General features: G+C 53.4%; 7 protein-coding genes across 7 annotated transcripts; 2 read left to right on the top strand and 5 right to left on the bottom strand.

Moving 5' to 3' along the window:
• Positions 1 to 395: 395 nt before the first annotated feature.
• CKM354_000528900 (uncharacterized protein) lies at positions 396 to 1,132 on the bottom strand (the record flags this gene model as incomplete). The annotated part of the gene is made up of 2 exons (XM_044800560.1): positions 396 to 759; positions 819 to 1,132. 2 exons carry the CDS (start codon positions 1,130 to 1,132, stop codon positions 396 to 398), a joined length of 678 nt encoding a protein of 225 aa, XP_044656495.1.
• A 1,396-nt stretch (positions 1,133 to 2,528) lies between these two features.
• CKM354_000529000 (uncharacterized protein) lies at positions 2,529 to 2,990 on the bottom strand (the record flags this gene model as incomplete). Its single annotated transcript, XM_044800561.1, has 1 exon — positions 2,529 to 2,990. One exon carries the CDS (start codon positions 2,988 to 2,990, stop codon positions 2,529 to 2,531), a length of 462 nt encoding a protein of 153 aa, XP_044656496.1.
• Positions 2,991 to 3,621: 631 nt separating this feature from the next.
• On the bottom strand, positions 3,622 to 4,229 carry CKM354_000529100 (uncharacterized protein; the record flags this gene model as incomplete). The annotated part of the gene is made up of 2 exons (XM_044800562.1): positions 3,622 to 3,843; positions 3,966 to 4,229. The coding sequence occupies 2 exons, from the start codon at positions 4,227 to 4,229 to the stop codon at positions 3,622 to 3,624; spliced, it is 486 nt and encodes a 161-aa protein (XP_044656497.1).
• A 3,433-nt stretch (positions 4,230 to 7,662) lies between these two features.
• On the top strand, positions 7,663 to 8,611 carry CKM354_000529200 (uncharacterized protein; the record flags this gene model as incomplete). Its single annotated transcript, XM_044800563.1, has 3 exons — positions 7,663 to 8,202; positions 8,262 to 8,498; positions 8,558 to 8,611. 3 exons carry the CDS (start codon positions 7,663 to 7,665, stop codon positions 8,609 to 8,611), a joined length of 831 nt encoding a protein of 276 aa, XP_044656498.1.
• A 502-nt stretch (positions 8,612 to 9,113) lies between these two features.
• Positions 9,114 to 10,123, bottom strand: CKM354_000529300 (uncharacterized protein; the record flags this gene model as incomplete). The annotated part of the gene is made up of 2 exons (XM_044800564.1): positions 9,114 to 9,670; positions 9,724 to 10,123. The coding sequence occupies 2 exons, from the start codon at positions 10,121 to 10,123 to the stop codon at positions 9,114 to 9,116; spliced, it is 957 nt and encodes a 318-aa protein (XP_044656499.1).
• A 646-nt stretch (positions 10,124 to 10,769) lies between these two features.
• Positions 10,770 to 12,644, bottom strand: CKM354_000529400 (uncharacterized protein; the record flags this gene model as incomplete). The annotated part of the gene is made up of 1 exon (XM_044800565.1): positions 10,770 to 12,644. One exon carries the CDS (start codon positions 12,642 to 12,644, stop codon positions 10,770 to 10,772), a length of 1,875 nt encoding a protein of 624 aa, XP_044656500.1.
• Positions 12,645 to 13,179: 535 nt separating this feature from the next.
• On the top strand, positions 13,180 to 13,609 carry CKM354_000529500 (uncharacterized protein; the record flags this gene model as incomplete). The annotated part of the gene is made up of 2 exons (XM_044800566.1): positions 13,180 to 13,269; positions 13,331 to 13,609. 2 exons carry the CDS (start codon positions 13,180 to 13,182, stop codon positions 13,607 to 13,609), a joined length of 369 nt encoding a protein of 122 aa, XP_044656501.1.
• Between the last annotated feature and the right edge of the window lie 11,616 nt (positions 13,610 to 25,225).

Raw genomic sequence — 25,225 nt, forward strand, 5'->3', positions numbered from 1 at the left:
GCTGGCATGATAGATTAAGTTTTGGCTAATGCAATTGTCGACTTGACCGGTATCGGGTCCGTACAGTGGCCGTTCTATGATTCGTTGTGGTGTCACACAAAGCTGTGGATCTCTTCGAGCTGCGACCTGCACGAGCAAGCGAGCCACGCGAGAAAGCCACGAATGAAAGGCGGAACCGTCATGGCGTAATTCGACTGTGCTGTGGAGCGAGGAGCATTGATCCGGATTCAAGATTCAGTAGAGAGAAGGAAGAGTCAAGCAAAAGCATTTATACTGGTTTTCATTTCCCAAATACAATAACCAAGTCTCTTTTCCTCAATCATTCATCAATCAATCCATCATCACTTCCTCTCATGTATGACCGCGCTCTCCAAGCTCCAACAAGGCCGTATTCCTTACAAGAAGAAGCAAGCCAGAGGGTTCAACAAACTGCAGTTACCCTTCTTGTTTGGCACATAGCATCCATTTCCCTGTGGGCGGGAAGAACAGCCACACTGTCCCTTGTAGATCGGAGTTCGTGGTCCAAACTGCTGGATTTCCTGGGCGTTCGAGTAATCCTGAGCGATGTTCAAGAAAGCCAAAGTCAGCGGAGTGAGGTCTTTGGCGCGGGTCCTCTGCTGCACTGCAGCTGCTGCGTCCGCAACGGCGACTTTCAGCTTGATCAGACCAGGACCGATGTAGTCGATGAATGGGCGTGGGCCTTTGATGAACTCGGGCCTCTGCTTAATGTAGATTTGGTCGGCAGCGAGGGTATTTGGTCTGATTGAATGTAAGCATATATGTCGACAAAGGCAACATATGTTGGATCAAAAACTTACCCAAGCTTGTTGGTGATGAATTCCAGAATGGCCTGGGCTCCTGCATCGGTGTAGAATCCAGCGCTGCCGCTTGCTGCGACCCCAATCGCCTCCCAGGCAGCTAGGAGGTCCGCGTTCGCACTGGCAAGGCCTTCGTAATCGACTTCAACGCCAGCCTTGTAGCGACCTGCGAGCTCGCCAGAGGCAACCGTCGCGTGGTCACAATCCTGTAAAAGCCCGACGATCTGGGCAGAGTTCTCTGATGCATCGAACGAGACTTGCGCAGTGACGCCGAGGGCAAGCGCAGTGAGCGACAGGAGCTTAAATGCAACCATGATTGCTGAGCGAGAGGATGTGGTTGATGATTGCAGATTGTGGGTGCTGCGATGCCAATCTCTCTGGTTGTCCTCTGCCTCTTTATACCATGTCTCTATCGACCGCCTCCGCAAAGCTTGTGGGATACAATTCCCAATGAGGCAGGAAATGCATGACCAGCCGCTGCGGGTGCTTCGAATCGCGCAAACGTTTCAGCTATTCTTTGCTGAGCCGGCGATGATGATGTAAGGCATCATTGTACATGTTCGTGGTAGCAATCGTTGTGAGGTCGACGGCTGCCGTCGATGATAGACTTGCGGCTCGAGTCTAATGTTACAGAAGCCGTATAGTTTGTAGCTGCACATGGCCAAGCCACGTGAAAATCGTTCTCACTCCGGAAGGTAAGACAACATGTGATCAGCCTGGACGGCTCGGTTTTGCCGTGGGCATAGATAATGGGGGTGTAGGAGGTAGCACGCTTTGATCATGAGCTACAGCAAAGAGTGTCTACCCAGCTACAGGCCGACTCCATAGTCAACGAATGCCTGAGTCAGTACCAAGACATTGCAATTCATCTGGAGCTTGTCCTCCCGCGATCCCGCTTCGGTATGCTGTGAGCTTGTGATCCCGCGCATCCTTTGAGCCAGACCAGGCAGAATCTGCCGGCACGCAGTGCAGTCACTCATGTCGCAGTCAATGGTGGGTCAATGGAACGGTGCAGTCGACGTGTCTGACTCGACAGCTGGAGGGCCTGTCATGACTCAAGCAATGCGTTCTCTTGTAAAGGCAGTCGATAGATTCAGGCCACGGTGATCGAGACGGCCAGTACTAGCGACTGCAGGACATTCAGCGCAGCACTCACAGCAGCGCTCGCGCGCATTGTGCATAAACAGAGAGCAGTGCGACTCCAAGGACATGGATGTACCAGGTCTCCGTAGGGCAAGCCAATGGTGGTTCCAGACACAGCCACTGCTTGCAAGATCCCGAAAGTGGGGCCACTTCTGCTACAGCATATCCTTCAGATCGTTCTGGCACAAAATTAAGTGGATGTTACCGCTCTCCGTGCTTCAAGATCTGCATGCAACGCTATGCATCAAACGAGCATACGTGCGGCAAGATCTCAAAGATTTGTGTTCTGCGAAGCATCGCCCTCCACTACCTCATGCATATGCACCGACATACGAGCAGTGCGAGCCTGTTCAGAGAATGGCCAGCATAGGAGCTCAATCTGCTCGGAAGGGCGGATGCTCTAAGTATCAGCAATGCCAAAGAATAAAGACACCGGCGGGCATGAAGGGTCATGAACTGTGATTTGCTTGTACGCACGCACCACGTCGCGAGTGCCGTCAAAGTTCGATGTGTTGCGTGAGATTTGCACCGCTTCCTTTGTTCATCATGGGGTTTAGCGTTCGACAATCAATTCAACCGTATGTGTCCCGCAATCAGGTCCTCCATACGTAAAGGACTTTGTCTTGCATCTGGAAAGACAGCTTGCAGCATTTCGAGATCCTCATTTGGCGACAAAATCTCTTCTGGCGGCGCGTTGACAAGATCGAAGAGCTCCTGGTCCAGTTCTCGCAGCATCCTGAAGTGATCGCTCAGTTCAAGGCATCTTGCTTCCACGAGCGCATTGATGACGGTAAGAGTGCTCTCATAGGAAAGATGAGTGATTCGCTCCCGGGGATGAATATCTTCCGACCACTGCTCATCATCCGAGTCGTCGTCGATCTGGATGTTCGAATAGAACTCGGCTGGAGTTGGCGTCCGCAATGGTTCTTCGAGCTGCGGCGCCACGATCATGCAAATACGACGATAATTTCGCACAACTTCTTGTTGGCGTTGCTGATCTTCCCAGCGCTCCCGGTCGAAATCTGCCATTTTCTGTTCGAGGATAACTTCGTCGGATGGTGTCGAGTGGGTGTCAAATGCTGGTGTGTTTGTGCCGAGTTCTGCGAATGTGATGAGCGTGACATAAGTATGACAGATCACTAGAGGTCTAATGTATTCTGTTTGACACGCGAACATTGAGACACGAGCAATTTTTCTGGTGCAGCGAGAACGGATCATGTCTCGGGCGTGGCGCTGTCTTGCTCATATGAATCAGTGAGAATGGTGCGCGCGTCCTGTCGCGCAGTGCCTCGGGAAGGCACTGCGGCGATTCACCTCGATGGGTATTGTTGGAGGCGTGCAGGACGCGTTGCGCGCCTGGCCAGAGACCAGCATGCGCAGGAGTTGACGCTTCGCTCTCTCAAGCCCAACATCTGTCTCATTGGCGGCCTCAACACTGGTACACTAAGCGTGAGCTGTGTTGATATTGCCTGCCATGTATCAGCGTGAAGTTAAGCATTCGATACCGAATTGTCTTACCTTAGCATTTTCAGCCTATCTCAGCCGACATAGTCGGCACGTATCTTGCTTCTGCGGTCGCCAGCTGAAGTGCCAAGATACGCGTTCGCGCGCCTCAGAGTCTGACTTGGACGGTGTCTTACTCAAAATTCACGGGAATAGCTCAGTCCTCATCATCCTCATCCTTTCTGCGCCGAGCTCCAGGACTAGCGCTTCGCTCTCGCCCACCTTTCCTCTGCCCCTTTGGCGCGGAGCCTTTCGTAGGCGGAGGCCGGACAAAGGCATAGTCGACACCAATCTTCTGCTCCAGCAACTCCTTGCCATCCGCGTCCTGGATTGCGGCCTTCGCCTCGTCCAATGTTGGGTACTCAATGAGCACATAACCCTGCAACAGGAACATGTCAGTCTTACGCATATCCGACACCAGACTTTGCAGACTCAAAAGTGGTGTCCTGGTGCATATTTGCGCACCTGCCACATCCACTTCGTCCTCTTGTTCTTCCTTACCTTGACATAACCGGTCCTCCGGTCCAGATTCATGTGCAAGTTCTTAATGTCTCCGTACTCCCCAAACATGTCCTGAATATCTTCTTCCGAGGCTTCCTCATGCACATTGGTAACAATGATGATCCAGCCCTCGATACTGCGCACGGCGGCCGCATTCTCTGCCGTTTTCGTGTCTTGGCCCGATCTGCTGGTGCTGCTCTTGGGCTTGGACTCCTCGGTGTCGGAGTGCGCTTGAGGCGCGTCGGCCATTTCTTCGTCGGCCATGATTGGGGCTCGCGTCGAGTGTTCGGTGGCGGCGGAGTTGGTGATGTTTACAGTCGAAGGCGGGTAGAAGTTGAAGCCTGAGGACAAGCTTGAAAGCATGGACTGCCAAGCATTTTCGACTTGGAGCCGCAAAGTCAGACTTCCTCCTCGTCGAACTTTTACTTCACTTCGTGCTTCCCCATCTTCACCTCAACAGTTCGGACATCACTGCGCCCAGGCATCAGATGTGGCAAGAACGCAGTCTCAATTGAGCTCAACTTTCTATTGCCGCCAATTCAGCGCAGTGGAACTGTCCGCCTCGCGAGGAGATCGAAATGAAACAACACGTCTGCAGAAGTCAGGCGAAACTGTATCAAGAGACATGTCACCATTTCGGGCCTCCTCCGCTGGACTCGAGGCGGAAGTTTCCCTTCTTAGGCAATCGCGACGCATCCGGCTACTTCTCCTTCACGGAACTCCTACAAGGTCCTCTCTGAGGAGCGGCTCTCTTGATCGCGTCATGCGGGATGGAATCAGCTGTGGGCTGGATGCGTCAACAATACCGCAAGGTGTTTGTCCCAAAAGGTTGCAAGATCAAGTTTACCACCGGACCTTCATAGTTCATACTAGCTCTCCACCCACCTCGTCGGCGGCACTGGTCACGACGAGGCGGTATCAGTGGGAAGTGTGACTCCTTGCGTGCCGACATCTATACACCGCAACATGCAGCTGGCAGCAAGTATGTTATGCTACAACATCGCCAGCTGCATCACTCTACTCAATTACCTCCCGAAGACATCGCTCTTCTCCGGCCATACCTCCCCTCATCAAGCTCAATGCAAGCCTGTTCCATTACGCAATAGACTCCATGATGGCGTGTAATCCATAACAGTGGTGACATGACTTGAGCAGCAGCGCCCGCAATCACAGCCAAAATCGTGCCGACTACTTTGGCTGACATTGATCGCATTGCCCAAGGGTACAGAGGCACGCTCGGATTTCCAGTGCCTAGCAGCAATGATGAAAGCGTGCGACATGCTGTCTCGCACTTTCGAAAATCATCATCATCACAGGCCGCAGTGATTCAAGTCATGCAATTTGGCGGCAGAGCTCCTTCACGACCGTATGATATGAGCAATCAAGGATAAATTGAGATAAATTCCACGGGTTCTTCTCATACGCCAACAACCAATTCTCAGTTCTTGCAGGCACGACCTCACAAACTCAACCCCGTGATTCAGAGCAGAACAGGACAGGAACGGCAGACAAATTGGGATTGATCATTGCTTGGGCCTCGGCCAAAGCTGATCTCCCAGTGCCAACGCCCAATGGACCTGGCGACGACTACCGCTCTCAGTCTTCCAGTCATCGCAAGTAGTCTGGATCATACTCTTGTAAGAAAATCTTCGCGGGCAACCCACAAGGGACTCGGCAAATCATACGATCGTATTGAGTTCGGAAGAGCGTCATCAATATCGGGATGGCCTGTTTCAACCGGGCACCTCTCGCCGACTTTGATCTTGGTCTTTTACGCACGCAGATGCTGGCGCTCTCGTACGAAGATCTTTGCATACCGCATATCGTCGGTTGCAAACATTTGCAGAGGCTTGCGCAATAAACCCCGTTGTCTTTGCGATCAGGCTCCACCAGCTTCGATGCTCCTGTGCTCCGTGGATTGCACTGTACTTGCACAAAACCTCAACCTGGTCTATCGGTGGCTTACACAATGGATTCCTAAAGATGAGTGAACTGTGTCGGCTCTATGTGGACTAGTCGGTTCAGAGGACCCGGAGTGTCTAAGTCAACCAGCATCGCGGCCGCGATGCGGTGCCGACGGAGGGAACTGCGGTCGACCTATCTTCCCCATCCTATTACTCTGTAAGAACTACGAGATCGTGGTCTTGGCAGGTGGCTTGTCGGTGAATTCGGTGCTTTCGCAATGGTCGATACACTAGCGGCTTACGACCCCTTGCTATACACACCGGGTCAGCTATTCCGACCCCACAAATTCCAGGGACTGACAAACTAACATTCGTTATAGGTGACTTAGTGCCTGTGGTACAACAGATAGACTTCGGTACATGGTGGTGACAGGGGCACTATTCTCGGGACGACTTCACCTCCTGTTCAGCAACATGATGTCAATGACATGAGCCGCGAGAGAGAGCCAAGCAGATTCCCTGGATCAGACACGTTGTCTGCTGAATCAGGTATTCATTCTGTCGCTCCTCAGAGGAATTCTCCTTGCGCCAAACGTCTAGTGCTTCGACAGACATTAATCGGCAAGACAGTGACGGGATTCAGTGGCAGTGCTTTAGCTGTGATCGAGTGTTCTATTCACGTGGGCAGCTCAAAGCCTCCGGAAGTACATGATCGCCATCGACGATGCAGACAGCGTTACTGACACGCTGCTTCAACGTAGAATAGATCCACAAAGTCTCTCACGAAGTCGGTAGTTTGATGACGATCTCATTGACGTCTATCCGATAGCATTGAAGCAGGCACATCTCTGGATTCTCTGCGACATGCCAACACTTGAACATCGAACAGCAGCAGCCACTCTGGTATTCGCTTATCGCCGGGCTACCTCCTCTCCACGCTACCAATCCATGTTTAGTGAACATTGACGCCATGTGTTGCAGATGTCTACGCTATTCTGAGACATGATAGCGGCTGTGGTATTGCGCAACTGTACTTGAGCTAATTGGATAAGAGAAATTTCCCTGGAGTCCTGCTATGCCAAAATTCCGATCTGGGACAAGCGCAGGTCAAGCACTACGCGTGTCGTCTGCAATGTAGGGCCACCCAACTGACATCAAACACTAGAATATCACTAGAAGAACTGCATTCTCCGATGCTAACACTCTAGCACAAGATGTGGCAGTCGACCTTCCGAGTGGCTAGGACATATCCGGTAACTCTGCGGATGGCAGAAGCGACTCTACTCCGCAATAATGGCCGGGCCAAGGCTTATAGGACCTACTGTGAAACGAGACTATGCTAGCTACCAGCTGCAATGCTTGCTAAGATTGCCTAATTCGGAATGTTATAGGCGATTAATCCTTCCATCCCAAAACCACGCATGCAAGGTTCAACATCTTGGCCAACGTCGAAAGCACATGGAAGGACGTTCTGTGCCTTCACAGCTGCGCAGGAAGAAACGGCTACGGTGGGCACAGCTGTCAACCTTCGGAGAATCACAGCTCGACAGCTTGACAGCTGGGCAAAGACACTGGCAGTCGAAAGCAGGTCGACAGCGTATATAAGGAAGCAAGTCGACCGCCCAATCTCAAAACTCATCATCAGCATCAACAACACCAGCAGCCTCATCAGCACACCAGCCCAATTCCCCTCTCATCAATTCTTTCTTGCACACAACAAAGTTGATCTTTGTTTATCGTTACCATCGCAATCGATCACAAAACCAACCAAAAAAATCCCATCTACCAACAAAATGAAGTTCACCACCACCGCCATCTTCGTCGCCAGCGCCGCCGCTGTTGCCCTGCCGGATCAGGGTACCACCGCCGAGCAGCCTCGCACCAACGCACTGGGCTACACCCCTCGCCCCTTCGGCGGCCGCGGTGGATTCAGCCTTCCATACCAGCCACACATCCGCTCTCGTGATGCTGATGCTTTCAGCTTCGACTTTGGACTCGGCGGCAACGACCCACTCGACGGCATTCCAGACTTCATCAAGCCTTCCAAGCGCGATGCTCTTGCCGATGCTCTCATCTCCGTCATTGGAGCAGGCAATGGACGCAACATCAATGCAAGAGATGCTCTCATCTCTGTCATTGGAGCTGGCAATGGACGCCTCGCCACGAGGGATCTCGAGGATGTGAGACGCGCTATTGGAGCTGGTGCCGCTGCTGTCCTCGGTGGTGTTGTCTCCGGTGTCGTTGCTCCCGCCGTCACCGTGGGCGTCAACGCCATCAGCAAGGCCTTCCGCGGCGGCAACAAGCGCGCTGTTGACGAAGTCTCCTATGAGGATGTGAGTAGAACTCCTTGCAACCACCTCACCCCGAACCTGATGCTAACAATCCAATCTAGGCTAGCGCTGAGTTCATCGACGCTGTCGTCAAATCGATCGCAGCCAATGGTGTCGACGATGGTACCGCAGGTGTCTGCACTTCTGTCGAATACACCATCTCCGCTCCGGGCTCCACTCGTGATGCCAACGGTGTTCGCTTCGAGCGCGACGGCAAGACCACCGACTACGACTGCTTCCTCCTCGCTGCTGGTGGCAAGTTCTCCGTCAGCCCAGCTGATCTCGCTACCAAGGGCGCTGTAAGTCACTCTCCATCGATCATTCTCACCGAAGATCCTCCTCACTAACATAATTCCAGGTTGCTGTTGCTGGCGGCAGCTTCGACAAGGATGGTGTCCTCACTGTTGCCTAGATGGCCAACAATTTCTAGACTGTTGATCAGTTAGAAATCACAACAGCTGGTCTGTTGTTTACGATCACTACATGATTGCGATGTTGCATGAAGATCTCGCGCCGGACGCGGCGCTTGATGAGCCTGGGCTGATGACTACATTACACTGGTGTGCTGCATAGCTGGTCGGTCGTTGGGGTGCTTTTGTTGTTGTTTAGATTTGGAATTGAATTGTTTGGCCAACAATCACTCGAGTTTCCATCTTCTTTTGCATCTGTTTCCATAAGCGCACTCACAGCAAGGTTTGTTCGAACTCTCTTGGTAGGACTTGCCGGCGACTAGATGCTCTCCACAAGCTCTGGCTGGACTGACTACGTGCAAATCACTGACATCTTCTGGAAGCCTTTCCGTCTCCAGATCCTCACCTCTGGTTGTCGTTTTCCACTGCGCCGAGAGTTATGGGGTTCAATGCTGAATTAGCGTGCACGATGCAGACTCAAAGGCAAATGAATCTTGCTCCGGCTTAACTCTTCTCAAACCACCTAAGTAGAGTCTCCGCAAATTCCTTGGGCTTCTCCTCCGCAATCCAGTGTCCTGCGCCAGGTATAGCCACGAATTGGACGTCGTTGTAAAACTCCTTCGCCATATTCGTTGCCATTTCCTCATTAGCAAAACTTTGCCCGCCCCACAAGGCAAGTGACCTGACCTGGCACTTTCCATGCTCTTCTATTCGCTTGACATTGTCCTCGCCGTCTTTCTCGAAGCATCTGTAAACATTCAAGCCTGCACGCATGGCGCCTGGCTGCGCATAAGCTGTAGCATAGACGTCTAAATCGTGGGAGCTGATGGCGTCCGGGTTCTGTGCGAGGCGGTCGAAGAAGTGTTTGAGGTAGATTCGCTCGCGCCCTTGGATGAGGGCTTCGGGGAGGTCGGGAACGGAATGGAAGGTGAAGTGCCAGACTTGCATGGAGCTCTTTGTGCTGTGGTATGCTTTAGTGCCTGGCAATGGGTTCTCACCCTGTGCTATGCTGGCTACATTGTCCGGAAATTGAGCCGCGTAAGAGTGCGCAATCATGCCGCCTGATGTTCTCTGTTAGCATGTCTACCCAGGTTGCAAATGCTTCTCTGCATACCGATATCATGTCCTACGAGATGCAACTTGTCCTTGACTCCCAACTGCTTGACGAGATTGTGCAGATCCTTCGCCATCACTTCCTTCGTATACCCATTCCACGGCTTGCTGCTGCTTCCCGCTCCTCTGTAATCTGGCGCAATGACATGGTAGCCAGCGTCCGCCAGAGGTGTTATCACTCTACGGAACTGGTAGGACGTCTGTGGAAATCCGTGAATGAGCAGGACTGTCCCCTTCGCTGCCTTCCCTTCAGGCGGAGGACACAGGATAGTGTGCAGGTGGATGCCGTCTTCGAGTGATGGTGAAGCGGGCTCGTTGTCCCCGACCCGGACGCGTTCGTGGACCCATCGTGAGTCGTCGATCTTGAAGGCTGGTGTCACGCCGGCGCCTGCTGTAGTCATAGTGCTCCTTTTGCGTATTGAGATTGTAGTATGAGATGTCTGTATTCCGCCTACCTTTCCTGCTTCAACACGAGCTCTTATGCTGGGACGAACACGATGACGCTCGTGACGCTCGAGATGCATATGAAGCCAGTGTGACGCTCGAAGCGCATCATGATGGGCGACTATGCCCACCTGGCTTTGAAACCAGCTTTCCTCATCGATAGTGTATTCTCTTGGCCGTAGTTGGTAGCACGGTCAACATGGTGTGATGTTGCAAGCTGTGGGACAGAGTCCACACCAAGCCCCGAAAGTTGGAGTTGGGGAGCTCCGATCCTTGGCAATTGACCATCAGCACCTTGTTGGCATGCTCAACATATTCCGCGAATCACCCATACAAAAGCGTCACATGGTCATCGATGAACAAGTCGCAGCTGCAATGCATCCTGCAGAAACCTACAACCCATTTACCAGGTTATGCAGCATCGCCAAAACCTTGGCTATACAGACATTGGCTGCTCAACTTCGGCCGCTAGTGGCAGAACGTCGATCTCAGTTGACAACCACAGCACTGACCATCGTCACAACCACCAAAAACAGGCACGAAAAACAACCACGCTATGACAGATTCGTAAATCGAGCGACAATTCGGTCTCCTATCTGATCCTCAAGCAGCATCCTCCTTGATGAAGTCCGCCCCTCGTTCCGCGATGGCATATACCAGACTCTGGATATTTGCCCGCGGGATGAGTGGAAACACACTTGCATCAATCACTCTCAGGCCCTCGACTCCGTACACTCGAAACCTCTCATCTACAACGCCTCCGTGCTCTCGTGGCAACATTGCAGCTGTTCCGCAAGGATGATACTCACTCTGCAAGCTCTCACGAACCCAATCCTCCACATTTGCTTCATCGAGCTTGTGGTATCCCGGTTGATAAATCGTTCCGTTCCCTGCCAACAGATTCGAAAGCGGTGGTGTCTGGACGACGCTTTGCAGGTGTAACGCAGCAGCAGCGAGTAGCTTGACATCCAGAGGATGGGATAGATACTTGGGGTCGATGATCGGATACTCCGATGCCTTTGCTGAGTTGATGTGCACGCTACCGCGCGAAAACGGATGTTCAAGCACAGCTGTGATTGTAAAAAAGTTGCCTGGAACACTCGATGCGAATAGCTTGCTTGTGTCATTGACAAACTGCGGAGACATGCCGCCCGGAACCGCAAACTCTTGCATCACGGCTTCCTTGTGGATGTCGTCGCAGAGTATGGACTGCTGAGCAGTGCCTGGTCTACACAGCTTCATTTGACTTGCATTTTCGCCAGCGGACATTGTACTTGAGCAGTACATGCTGAATGTCTGGTTGAGGTCCGCCCTGTCGTAGCCGCCAATTTGTTCCAGTGAGAGCAATGCTGACATGGCGCTAGTTGTCGCCAATGGACCCTCGCGTCGATCGATGAAGTCCCGATATGCCTCATCGAAGAGGGTTTCGTTCGCGAAGTCGTCTAAGGTAAAGATACCAGGCCGAACTTCGTAGCCGAGAGGAACGTACACATGATCTTCCAGGCCCTCGCCGACATTGTGATTCTCCACGACCTGTTCTATATCGTACTTTTGCAGCACTTCGGGATCACCAACACCGGACAGCTCCAGTAACTGAGGCGAGCCAAAAGCACCTGCACTCAAGATCACTTCTTTCTTCGCAAAGACTTTGTGAGTCGTACCATTGATGCTGTAAGTTGCGCCCACTGCACGAGGTGTCCCTCCATCCTGGTCAAACAGTATGCGCTGAACGTGCGCGCCAGTAATGGCTTTGAAGTTGTGTCGCTTCGAAGCATCTTGCAGATACGTGGTAGCAGCATAGCTACGACTTCTCGACTCCGGATCCATGTTGAGCATATTCGTATAACCGCCAAGCGCGAGTCCATCTCGCGGATCTCCGTCGACTGCAAGACCCAATGTCTCATAGGTCCTTGGCCATGCTTCGTCGAGTGGGAAGTAGATGTCGGCAAAAGTGGTCAAGATGGGCCCATCATCTCCGTGCACGCTTTGGTCGATATACTCAGTGCGCAGTGCCTCTTTCGTCTGCGTGGAGGGCCTGATGAAGGTCTCAGATTTGTCAAAGAACGGCTCAAGCGCTTCCCAGCTCCAGTTCTTGTTGCCGAGACGTCCCCAATTGTTGATGTCCTGCTGCGAGGCATGCGTCCACCAGAGAAAATTGATAGCCGAAGAGCCTCCAAGCTGTTTACCGCGTGGATGGGCGATCACATTGTTGTTGACATGCTCCTGAGGGGTTGTGTGATAGTTCCAGTCATATCTTTCGTCGCTGTAGAGCGAGGTCAAGAGGTTCGGGGCTAGGACGTTCACATCTTGGGATCGGTCCTCGCCTGCTTCGAGCACGGCCACTGTAGTATTCGTATTCTCGCTGAGCCGAGCTGCTACTGTCAGGCCTGCTGTGCCTCCGCCAACCACAACATAGTCGTATTCGTCGCTAGCGAGTGCTGTGACGGCAAGGCCAAGCAGCAAAGGGTACGCCACCATGGTCTATCGGGCGTGCAATTATGGACAGCGTGCTTGGAAAATGTGTATTGCCACAGAGAGGTAGAGTACATGCGTCGTGAAAGACCTACCCATCTATACCCACAGTCTGCTTCTCAGCGATTCCGTCACGATCTGCTCGGCTGCAGGTGGAGCCCAGTGATCTGCGAGCTCGCCTCGGAATTTTGCACGCGACGCTGCAAGAGAAGTGTCCATTCGTAACATGGTGGACCATCCTTACGATTGAGAGTGACGCCACAATTCTTCGTCAGCTTTTGGTAAGTAGTCGACAGACCGAATGTGGATGCAGCATGCAGGAGGTTGGAGGTTGACGTTCGGATAAATCAGCACGGCAAGAGTGTGCCAGGGAAGAGCCAGGACACTCTGGCCAAGTGCCAAAAGTTCACGGGTCCTTGCTACCATCCCATCTCCACCTATGCATCCTGAGCCTGCCTCTGGCCATTGATCACCATCGCGATTTCTCATTTCTAAGACAATCTTGCAGCTATCACAGCACAGCATAGCATAGCATAGCATCATGGAGACCAGTCCAGCAGAGTATCAGCGCGACGACTTTCTCGCCGGCATTCCCCCGCCTCCCGAGGATGAGTTCTGTGTCTTCGGCACAGTACGTGTCCTTCCCAGCATGGCGAACACAAGGAAACTGGCCCTGACCTGACGACTCATAGGTCTACGCTCATCCAGAGCATGCAGATGCTCTCGAGGCTGTATATGCAGAAACCACACGCGTCTCAGCTTCAGAGCCTGGAATTCTGTACTATTGCTTGGCCAGAGACCAGGACGACCGAAACGTGTTCCACTTCTTTGAGCGCTACACTGGACGCAGAGCATTCGAAGAGCATAACGACACGCCCACTGTGAGGAAGCTGCTGGCTGATGGCCTCATCAAAGGCGTGAAAGCGAAATTCGTCAAAGCCATCCAGCCAGCTGGGAGTGGTTCGACTTGAAAGCTTCTCGGGATCGCTCGAGCCTGCAGATTAGACGCTTGCCCCCAATGCCAGAAGACTAGATATGCTAGCAAGCGACAATGCAGCATAACGAGGCAGGACGTGACTCCTAGGACCATGAGGCATCTCACCATATTGATGTAGACACTTCAAGCATCCCAACGACTTCCTCGTGGTGCCGCGACTTCGCGCGCCCACAGACCTTTCTTCGATGGGCCACCAAGATATTATGGACTCATCAGGAGCATAATCAAAGTCTAGACAGATTTCATCTGCGGCATCGCATGCGCTCTCGAGACTGGAGTCGTCTTGGGCTCGAGATAGTACCTTCCGCCCGAGGGACAGCCTCAAGAGTATACTGGTTGGATGCAGCGCGGCTATTTTGCCGAGAACATATGGGGCCCGGCCGTGAGTAAATCCTCCGCACAAGGTCGCGTCACGCATCTGAGTGCTCAAACGTGGACTTGGACAACCCAGCGATTCCGACAGCCAATCTCTTTTTACTCGCATTGGATTCATCACCTGTCTCTGCAAGAGAGAATCTTTTGGCAAGCGGAGCAGCGATCATAGCCGGCTGGTCTGCTATGAAAAGTCAACGCTGGATGCAATCTCGCTATCCACCTTGTATGAGGAACGGCTGCAGGATCGAAAGGGATATTGCAGCCTCGATGGTGACGCCGTCAGATTCGCTGCTTTTCTGCATCTCTGCCGGGAGACTGTGCACGATACATCGACCTCTGGTTCCACCATGGGCCTCGGGCGTCGAATGACAAGAGCGCGACCGCTCAGCGCGGACCCAAAGCGACCAAGGAGTCGGCCGTCAATCTGACGATGGCTGTGGCTTCAATGTCCTAGCTCTTTCCAGCTCCACTGTTGAATGCCTTGTGCCCAGTGTCTCGCTCTTTCTACGGCCTGAGCCTGTTCTGGCGCTGTTTACTGCAAGTCGCAGGCACCCCTGAACTGTCCTGGACGATATGGGTCGGCCAAACTCGTATCTTCGTGCGTCTTCGAGGGTTCGAGGGCGATTTCGGGTCGCGATTCGCTGTCGCAATCGTCGCGTGCATTGTTGTCGATCTCGGTCGGGCGATCCGTCGTTCGTAGTGTCGCTATAATCATTGCATTGTTGGCAAGCCGGCCGCTTTCGGGCGCACTCCTCTCCTTGCTGTCGTATGTCCATCATGTTCGACGCAAGCAACGGTGTGGCCAAATGGTGTGCCCAGAGGGCTCTTTCTGAAGGGCGCAGAGGGCTTCATTTGTTGAAAGCCGTCATCTCACCGAGTGTCCTCGTCCTTCTTTCTCCCATCACCTTGGTTGAGAAGCTATCATGTGCCTCAATCTTTTGGTTTGGACTCGACGATGGCGAGGGAGTTGTGGGTTGCTGTGCGCGTTGGTCGACCTGAAGCCCTTCGTTCCGGGGAAGAAAAAGCTACAGTGGCTGTCGAAGTCCTTCGCGTTGCCGCATCGCTGCAGTATCTAGCCTGCCGTAAGCTCTGGATCTAGGCACCCGATAGAATGTGTCAAGTCCTCGCCGCCGTCTGGTCGTCGCCCTACGTTGTTTCGTCGAATGTGCTGGAGAGGTTGATCGAAGGAGTCGCGGGCAGGGTCACTGCACCCGTATGCTCAGCGTTGAGTCGCCCGCTCCGCCTCACTCTAGTAGCATCTGTTTGTTGTGTACGGACCATGCAACGCAATGGAGCATAGGACAGGCTCAAGTCAACAACGGGCCTGGTTGTTGTCACTGCCGGTGCCGTTGTGGGCCGCTGGTTCTGCTGGAGGCGGTAGTAATCATGCAGCGCTGGGCAGTAAAATGAATTCATGTTCGCCCGGCGCAAAAATATCACTGATGGCTGTAGCCATTCATCACAGCCCCTGCACGTCACATTGCTGGACTCACTGGCGGTCAAAAGCCTTGGCATTCCATCAGCATCGGATACAATTGCATGGACGACCAACAAAATGTCTCCCAGCATCACAAGCACTTCCTGCAGCTGGGGATAAGGCGGACGCTGAAGCGCTTTGGTATCAAAGGTGTTTTTAACGCGTCTCTGCGCGATGTTGTGACGGCGTAGAAGCGAGTAGGCACTTCATGAAGCAAAAATCAAAGCTATTATCGGCGACAAACACCATCTGAGCAAGAATCGAACCTTGCACCACACAACCAAACAGCAAAAAGGTGATTTATCTGACGGATCAGATATTGCTCAGCCGACTCAGCATGCTGGCATGTCTGTTCGATGTTAGCATGTTCCGTAACTGGGGTGTCTTGCAATTCAGACACGCCGGAATGAACTGCTCAACCCCGACCAACCAGATAGGATGGGCAGTCCTATCTGATTGGTGATAGAAGTCCAACTTCCATCCCTTATAATGCCTAAATTGAGCAGGGCCGAGATTCGGAAGATGGCAATGAGCGGCAAGTTCGTATGTGTGCTCACAGTGAGCCCGGGATAGATCTCTACAGCACTATGAACATTTGCGCCCCTTGATGGCACCACCATGGACATTATGAGCAAGCACGCACAGCAGAAACAACTACTTGACCATCACGGCACGATGTTGGTCAGGTTCACTGATAATTGCTATTCAACTCTCTGTTGCAAGACTTCCGGGCAATGCATTTGAGCATGAAGCTTGCCGCGCGAAGGATTTCCATACCACAACGGAGAGCTCGCAAGGCTGATGGAGATGCAACAGAGCTTGGAGGTCACTTAGCATTAGAGTCCGTCAACTCCTCGCCTTTCTCTTGCCATTTACCGCCGCGAACACAACTGATCTGCCCGACGAAGCCTCCAGAACAAGCGACAAAGACGCGCGCACACGAATCGCCTCTTGACGGCGCAGACACGGCCCACAGCCTTCTCCACTAGAAACGCGACCGATCCAAAGCCCTCCTCATCCGTTCCAGATAGCTCTACTCCACGGTATCGCTCAGCGGCCCCGAAACAACAACCAGTCGCCGCGCTACGGACGCCTCAGACAGTGAGACACAGCTGCAAAAGAACGGGATGGCGCCCCGAGCGCTCACAGTTCTGTAAAAGTTGACGGCAATCGCACGCTACAAGATTGGCGTCGAAGCCAACAAGAAGATATGGCTCCCGCGCTCCCTGACAATATCGACGCCAGCGCGCGCTCAGTCGTGACGATGGAAGCACGTTACGCCTGTATAAATAGGAGGAAGCACAGGGCCAGCGGAGGATATGGGCAAATGGTTGAACGTTAAGGGGAACGTCACACGCGTAGGGTCGGCGAGACACATTGGACTCCATACGGATCCAGTCATGAATGGCTCTAGGGATGACGAAAGACAAATTGCAGCAGTCCGTCTGATAGGCAGAGTCACTAACGGACTTGGGTGCTCTCTGTCCTGTTCTGCGTCGAGCACATAGGTGAGACCATTGTGGATAAAGCGGACAGCACAAATTAACACTGGAAAGCCCCGTGCGTAGAGACCTGGGTAATGCTACCATATCATAGCAAAAGAATGTTTGGACTCCAAATGGGACCATTTCAAGCTTGGGTGTAAAGTAAGCCTTGATTGCCGTTCAGAAAGACTATTCTAGCGACTTTGGGGAAAGCAGTAATACAGCTGTGCATGGAAGCTAACACTGCTGCTCATAGCGCTGAGCTCGTCTGGGGATGCGAGCCTACATGTATGCAACCTGGACGATGCATCCTTCAATCTCTTCACCTGCTGAGCGGAAGCCACGTTGTCCGTCATGCTGTGCCACCAATCCCCTTTGCAGCGGCAGGAGCCTCCATCCTTCTTCAAAATCATGCCAGCGTGTTTTCGTTCGCTGCAATGACCTCCCTGATGCTTACTTCGGTCTGCTTGTCAACCGCGAGCCACAATCTGTGAACAAAGCATTGAGTTCGACGTTCTCTTCTCTTTCTCCAGCGCATTCCCTCCGCAGTAGCTGACTGGTGCAAAGGTTGCTGCCGGACTAAGCAAGCCCCGTGCGTCGGAAGACCTCTGCTATGTCGCCAAATCCCCGAGCGGTCGTCGAAGATGTGGTCTGTAATCGAGATCATCGACGATGAGGACTGAACGAGAGGTGCGAATCGATTTCGACGACCAGGCCAATTGAACACTCCTCCCTCTTTGCGGCGATCTGTCTGTCACGTTCCTTCTCCTGTGCCGCTCGGTGACAATGTTCTCCCAGTCTTTGGCAGTGAACACATCGTCCAACGCTGCGGGTCAGGCGGGTACTCTGCAACAGACAGTGCTCGAAGCGCGTCGAATGTGGTGCGCAAAGCCTTCGCCCGGCGGATAGGTATCACCGGCAATCAAGTCTCTGGAAGACTAACCGGCGCCGATGCCACCAATGCAATGTCGCTGGAAGCGATAGACTGACTGGTCGGCATGGCTGTTGGACTCGATTCCTGATCGCTGCTGTCTCCACGGCGCGTGAGTGATCAGGTAACACGTCCCTTCTGACCTCTTGGATCTTGTAAGTAGCGGCGGAAAGATCTGGTGGTGACGAAACGTATCTCTCACAATCTCCGATCAAGTATCAGCGGCGAGCAGCCTCGACGTCGAGGCAAGCTGTCTTGCCAGCAGATCGGATTTGGTTACTGCATGTCCCTGCGTCCTGTTATTCTCGTGATCACGCTCGGTTCGTCCCGATTGCCTGGAGGGACCGCAATGTCGCGCGAGGGTCGGCGGTGGTGAGCGTTGTTGTCTCGCCACCAAGGGGCAATGTCAGCACACGTGCGTGGAGCAAGCATGAAAAGGGTGGGAGAGGACGAAGACGGCGCAAGTTCAATCGACAGTTGATCGGGCAACAGCTCTCGGAGCAGGTACAGACGCGCGACTCAGGGTCAGGCAGGCACAGACGTGTCTACAAGTTAGCGAAGGGGAGATTACGATTTTGAGAGAGACACGTGTAAGCAAGCAGCGACGATGCAATGACAGATGACTACTGAAGTTGTAGACGTGTGAAGGCCTCCAGGTCACTGTTTGCAATCAACAGCGCATCTGATGGCCCTCCTCTTTCCCTGGATCATGACCCGCCAGGCCATGTCCTCGGCCTTAAAGAACTGCAGGTCTCCGCCAGGGGCCCCACCTTTACCACGCGATCGCCTGCAGCGAAGTCCAGGTAGATGGGCTGTGGGACCCCCGCCGGTGTCGCGATCACGGCTGTCACGAGGTCGGTCACTGCCTGTGTCGAATCTCCAGCTTGCAGGCCCGTGAGAGCCTGGACGGAGGTCTCGACAGCGGTCAGACAAGTGCTGTTGACCGGGTTGGAGATGACGAGGTGCCTGCCATCACCATGCCTGACTGATGCTCTGTGAGTGAGGCGAATTAGCAAAATGACGCGAAGTTGGCGGCTGCGAAGGAAGGAAGCGACGGCGAAGGGGAAGTGAGTACTCACAATAACATCAACAGCCAGGTGCCGTTACTGTCCTTGTTCTTGTCGAAGCGCCCAAGGCATGAAGATCTCGGCGCGCTTTGGCTGGAAGTGCCTGCGGGTGGAGGAAAGGAAAGAGAAAAGTTGAGCGAGAGGAGGGGGATTTTATAGGCACCTGCACTAGTGCAGCCAAGCCTGAGATCAATGCCGTTCGGCCAATGAGAAATTTGGCTGCGTTGATGCGATTCTGGTGCCACAGCTTGTCGAGTGCCGGGAGCACAGTCAGCGTGCCCTGAGCGGACTGTCGGCGCCAGCAGCATCGGTTGGCCGTGGGAAACCAAGTCTTGCACGATGCTTGCCGTTGCACGATGTCCTTACTTGTCTGAGCATCTAGTAGGTCAAAGGCGGTGCAGAGCTTCATGAGTTTGCGTCGATGGTCATGAGCAGTATTCCAAACGTGAGCCGTGGCTTGGGTTGGCACTACAGATTCTTTTGACCCAGAGTCCATGACAGCGGCCGTTGATCCTATCCCTTCGTACTTATTCGTGGGTGCATGCTATGTTACTTGTGAGTCTGCATCTATTTGAACTGCCTATCGTACTCACACTTAGCTCTTCTCTCGAGAACAAGCACTGTCTTCAAAACTTCTGTCTGCCTGAACGCTTTGGCACACAAAGCATGGATCGGTTGGCGTTGAGTGATGAGCCGTCACGGAATTTTGAGCTCAGTCCTGCCAGATTGCTGGCTCAGCCCAGACTTTGCGGTCTTCAGTATAGTGCCAAGTATATGTACGATACGAGCGTTCTGAGCACCATGTCCCACGACACCTCAGTCTGGTTGAGCTATGCACGAAGACTAGTGGACAGAAAGGAGCAACATTCAAGGACTTCATACGATAACGTCCCTACAGAGAGCTTTCGTTGCTTGGTGGTCCGAGTGTTTGTCATACCTCAGCTAGAACTAGGCATATTTCAAGTCTCTACCCAGGTAGATTCCAGGTTGTGGAATCTGTCAAATCACCACATTTCCGGTTGATGCCTTGCGACTCTGCCCATTTCCTTCACAACATAGTCATCTCTTGTGAATTTTGCTCACATCTTGCCACAAATATGGCCAATTGCACTCTCAGATATTGAGTACAGCCTCGTTGTGAAATGCTGCCACAAAAGTGCCTGGTCATTATTGAACTTGCAGGAGCCACCATTTCCAAATTTTCCCTCCTCAGATGGACCTTTGCCGGACCGATCGCCAATCTATGCGGTATTCTGAGCAGTCCAACGAGCTTTGATGAGTAGATCGAAGTTCCAGACGTGATGTAGTTCTTCGCTCGGCCCATGTGGTGAGGCAGAAGAGCACAAGAACAAGAACTGAGGTTGCGGCAAAGCCAAGACACATGGCGGCCACAACCGCATGCTCTGTCTTGACTTCACTCGTCTGTGGCCTCACCCAGCCCTGCGATACGCTCACCACCGCCCCGGTGCACACTCCACGTTGCAGACATGCTGTAGAAGGTCACCTCCTCGCCCTCATCCTCCGCCGCGATAGCTTTTGGCCATGACCCGATGAGGTTCCGTCGCCAGCAACCACCGACCCAGCCAGAGCTCCGCCCGCCTTCTTCCACGACCGACACGTCTAGCATGCCGCGGCTACGCTGCCAGCATGATAGGCATCGCCATTACCGGTCTCGGTCCTGCGTGGTCCGGTTGTGCGCCTTTCTGCCGACGGGTGGCGGGGAGTCGGCTATGGAGCGCACTCTCCGACCTCGTGTCATGAGGATTCGCGAGGCAAAACCAGAGCCGCACAGCAGCCAGGTCATCTGCGCATATCGGGAGAAATGCGAGACCTCCAGAGTTGCATCATCGGAGGCGATAAGAGAGGGCTCTGAGGGCTGACGGCGGCATTCCCGACACAAGCATGGCGTGTCACCACCACCTTCGCCTTTGCCTTGCGAGACGTTGATGGTGAAGCAACTCTGTAATGCAAGCTGCAAGAAGGATGCCTCTTTACTGTTCCCGAGGTGGCCCCAAGGCATGTGGTAGACACGTAACAGTCGACAGCCCCGCCGAGGCCGCGCTCTGGAAAACAACGTGGCACGGCCAGGGCGATAAATCGTCAAGATGCAGCCTATCCGTCTTTCCAGCAAAAATGCACTTCCGAGCCGAGTACCAGCGCCATATCCGGTCTTGACCGCAAAGGTTGGGACATGGCAGATTTGGAAAGCCAGTATCCTTGTATACCGAATCACTCGACAGCGGAAAATGAGCAGGACGGTATACGTGCGGCTTGCTCGAGAATATTGCTCCCCATACACTCTGCTTCTGTCAGCGTATGGCTACCTGCTCATCAAGCTCTTCTCTCTTCGCACACAGCCGCTTTGGAAGCGATGCCAGCAGGAGCTGAAGCCCAGATGAGGATCGCTCTCTGTTCTGGATTGTCATTTTGACATCCTGCCGCTGCTGAAGCGATACCAGCTCAAGCTGACGACAGGACGAGGATCGTCCTTTCGTCTCCTTGTTATACTCACAGCACAAACTGGAGCAGGAAGGCTGGCCTTGAGCTTCTGCTATGCATTCATGCCGCGCCAGCCGCGATGCCAGCCTCGTGCTGAAGATCTACTACCGCGTAAGCTCATACTTCTCTTTTCCAGTTCATACAAGATCCGGACTCATGCGTTGCTGCAGGTCGCGATGACGCTGGATCTTGCAGTTCATGGCGAAAGCTGTGCTCACATTCACCACTGGTGATTGCTCCTCTTCCCCTGTTCATGGCGTTGACGTATGGTCCGCCCATGGTTTCCGTTTGCTTCTTCTCATTTCATTGTGCGCAACGACTTGGACAGTGGGTACTGTTTGTGTTCTAGAGGTCACAAGCCTTTGTGGAGAGTGTTGATCCTGCTTGAAGTGATCTTCTGTAAAATCGAGCGAAGAAAAGAAAAAGGAGGGAATGCAGGGAACATAGGGTGTGCTGAGCAGAGAAAGGTAAGTACTAACCCGCAATTTTGGCAGGACAAGGCTGATATCATTATGAGAAGCGGTCAAAGGTCAGGTCTTGATCGGTGCATATGAAGTTTGCCGGCCGCATGCGGCATACCAATGTCAATCCCAGAATCCTCGACGGTCCTCCATGGCGCTGTCAGCCCCACTATTGCTCAAAGGTCGATGGAGAAGACCGGTCATGGTCCGGCGAGCCAGCTGATCTGGTGCCTAGTCGTGAGAACGGTTCATGCAGTAAGATGGCAGATTCTGGTGCAGAAGAAGGGTGCCCTGCTTGATGAAGCTCCGGCAAGAGCAACAATGCAGAACGGCGATCTTCCCTGGTTAGTCGGCTGTGGTGATGGCTGGCGACTGTCCGTTCAGGAGGGTCTGCGAATTCTTGGTCGCGCAGCATTGGCTGTTGCTGAGGATTGAGGATTCGGGTCATGTAGGCAGCCGGGGCGAGGAGTGTTCTTACTGTCGGGGCTTGAGTCGAGAGTCCAAGGCAATGACAATGTCGTTGGAACAGCGCAGACTCTGGTTCTGGAGCGACTGCTGACAATGGTGGTCACCTCCCAATGGCTTCCGTCGCACGGCGGACATGAGCTGGGGCGAGAATGTGAATGCTGTGGCCCTGGGCTGTTTGCAAGTGCAGCTCGTGGTCGGTATTACCACCCTTTGTCGAAAAGCGATCCCTTGTCGACTTGCAGCGACGGACGAGTTTGCTCGCAGCCGCTGGTGAACGGTGTTCTTTTGGTGATGAGTCTCCTCGCTCAGCGCCGTCACCCAACCACCCCGAGATGACCTCCGATCGACGCCAGAACGTATCAGCTGAGGGACGAGGGATCAGGTGTCGTCTGTCGGCGACAAGGCCAGTGTCCTCGCCTACTTGCACAGGGTGATAACCACCCTTGCAGTAGTCTTCGCGCTGGTCTACTTGCACAGGGTGGTAACCACCTTTGCAGCAGTCTTCGGAGTCCTCGTCCAGCAGCGCCCTCAACAAGCTCCATCTCTTCCTTGACGACAACCTCGTTCAGGGATTCCGTCCAAGGTTGCACTGTTTATGGTCGGGGCGAGCGAGGCGTGCGATGCCCTGCTCGGGCGGCGAAGGGTTCTGTTGGCGCTGTGTGCTCTGCGCTGGCATTAGCAAGTGCTACATGTTGTAGTGGGCGTACAGACCACTGACGAGACGGGCGTCTCCTCCGCTGATCGAGGCAGTCAATGGCCCTGGAGGCACATACAATCGTCCTTGGTCTAGCCGTCCGCCAGCCAGCCAGCCAGCTTGTGTGGTGTGTGACCGTGGGCCCATGGTGGATTGGTGTTGTGGGTGTGGGACTTTGAGAAAGGCGGCAGTTCTGGAGATGGAAGAGTAGAGGAGGAGGAAGCAGAAGAAGGTCGAATGACGACCTAGCAACGGCAGACGGGCTTGCCGCAAAGCAGAGCGCAGAACGCGTCCAGCTGCGGCAGGTCATGTCCAGCAGTCTCTGTCTCGTCTCCAGTGGCTATCGTCTTCCACGAGACTGCTCTTGCTGTTGCTGGGCAGTCGATGGCAAGGCTTTCGTGATGTTGGGAAAGGGACAAAGCGATGGAGTGCAAGAGAGGTCGTCGATGGTCCCACTCCTGGAGCACACGAGAAAGAGCTAGCACCAGTTGCGAGGATGTCAAGCGGAGCGAAAGCGCAGCTGCTGGCTTGTAAACAGCTCCACAGGGATCGACTTCAGTTTCTTTGTCCAGATTACGTTTCGATCCATCAACACCGGCTCAAGCATTATCACACGATCCGAACTGGATGCTACTAACAACGATCTTCCTACTGTTTTGAATATGATGCACTGCTTACCAGCAAAGAGATCGCCAGCCAGCACTCGCCGCTGCTGCACGAAGCTGGTGACAAGGCAGCATGTCTTGCAGCGCAACACTGACGGCTCGATAGACATGGCAAAAGGACAAGCGCCTATCCATGCTCGTCAGCCCCTGAACCTCTCACGGTAGCATTTGTTGGCCAAACACACGACAGCCGCAACAGCGTTCGCCCTCTCCATTTCCACGCCTCACCAACGAATCGAATCGGCCTGGCGTCCCGAACATGCGGGTTGACTCTTGCCCGGCAAAGTTCCTTGATAAGTCCAAAACTCTGGGCGACTTTGGATGATACGATACAGTACTGGTCGATGGTCTCGGAGAAAAGTGGATGGACAAGAAGACTGGCATCGGACAACTCATTACCTGGACGACGCTTCGACGAGGCGGCTGTTTCGCATCCATGGTCTTAGGCGATGACCGCTCACGATAAGCTCGCTCTACTTCTGACACTTCGCTGCGGCCGCTCCAGCATCACGTACCGACAATGATTGCTTAGTGGTCGCCACGATGGCTACTAGCAGAAGCATTAATGGCAAGAAGGAAAGGCTGTACCATTCGACGTTGCGAAACATCGACCTCGTTCTCGCATTCGCGAAGCCGGTCGATGCTCATGAGCCGAAGCTCGACTGTTCACTGGCTTCCACTGCCAGCGAAGATTCAAGAAATCGTGGCGTCGCAACACTTGCATCGATTGGCAGAATCTCAAATTGTAGTACATCAGGTCACACTTCCGTTGAGACAACGATGCAATGGCCGGGCTGTTGCATTGGTACAAGAGCGTTCAGCAACGAGGAGTATAGCAGACAGGAGCAAAAGCAAGTCACTGGTGAGACGGGACAAATGCCTCAGCAAGACGCAGCGTCAGGGCACATTGAGATAAAACGCGGCATGCAAGCAAGTATGACATGTAAGCTGGTGGGTGATACTGGCATGGGGTTCGAGGCTAGTTGGCTCCAGGTCTGCGACTTCGATGTGCACAGGTATGAGAGTTCAAGATCTACGTGAGTTCAAGATCTACGTGAATGTTGCTATGCTACTTGCACCGGGCTATCTCATAGAAACAATAATTGAGCAAAGGCCCTTGTCACTTCCGGCTTCAAGCGTGATGACACGATTCTCTATGACATCCGACCAAACGAAGGTGTGGCAGATGTCCGTTGTGCTGTAGCTCGTGACTGTTTGGGCACACGCAAAATTCCCGCACGTGAAGCGTGACATTTCCGCCAGACCGTTTGGGGGTTCTCGATGAATCAAGACTGCTGGATGCCCTTGTAGTCCACGCTGAAACACGCATTGTAATGCTTGCAAGCGCCTTCGCCCGTACTCGATGCGTGCGCGAGGTGTGCCGATTATCCGGATGAGGTACTTCGGGGTGATGTGCTGGAGTATGCAGACCATGCTAGCCCAGAAATGGAGGCAGGGAGGAGAAAAGT

Source organism: Cercospora kikuchii, assembly GCF_019650295.1.
Source record: "Cercospora kikuchii DNA, contig_00003, whole genome shotgun sequence".
In the NCBI taxonomy this organism is placed as follows: domain Eukaryota; kingdom Fungi; phylum Ascomycota; class Dothideomycetes; order Mycosphaerellales; family Mycosphaerellaceae; genus Cercospora; species Cercospora kikuchii.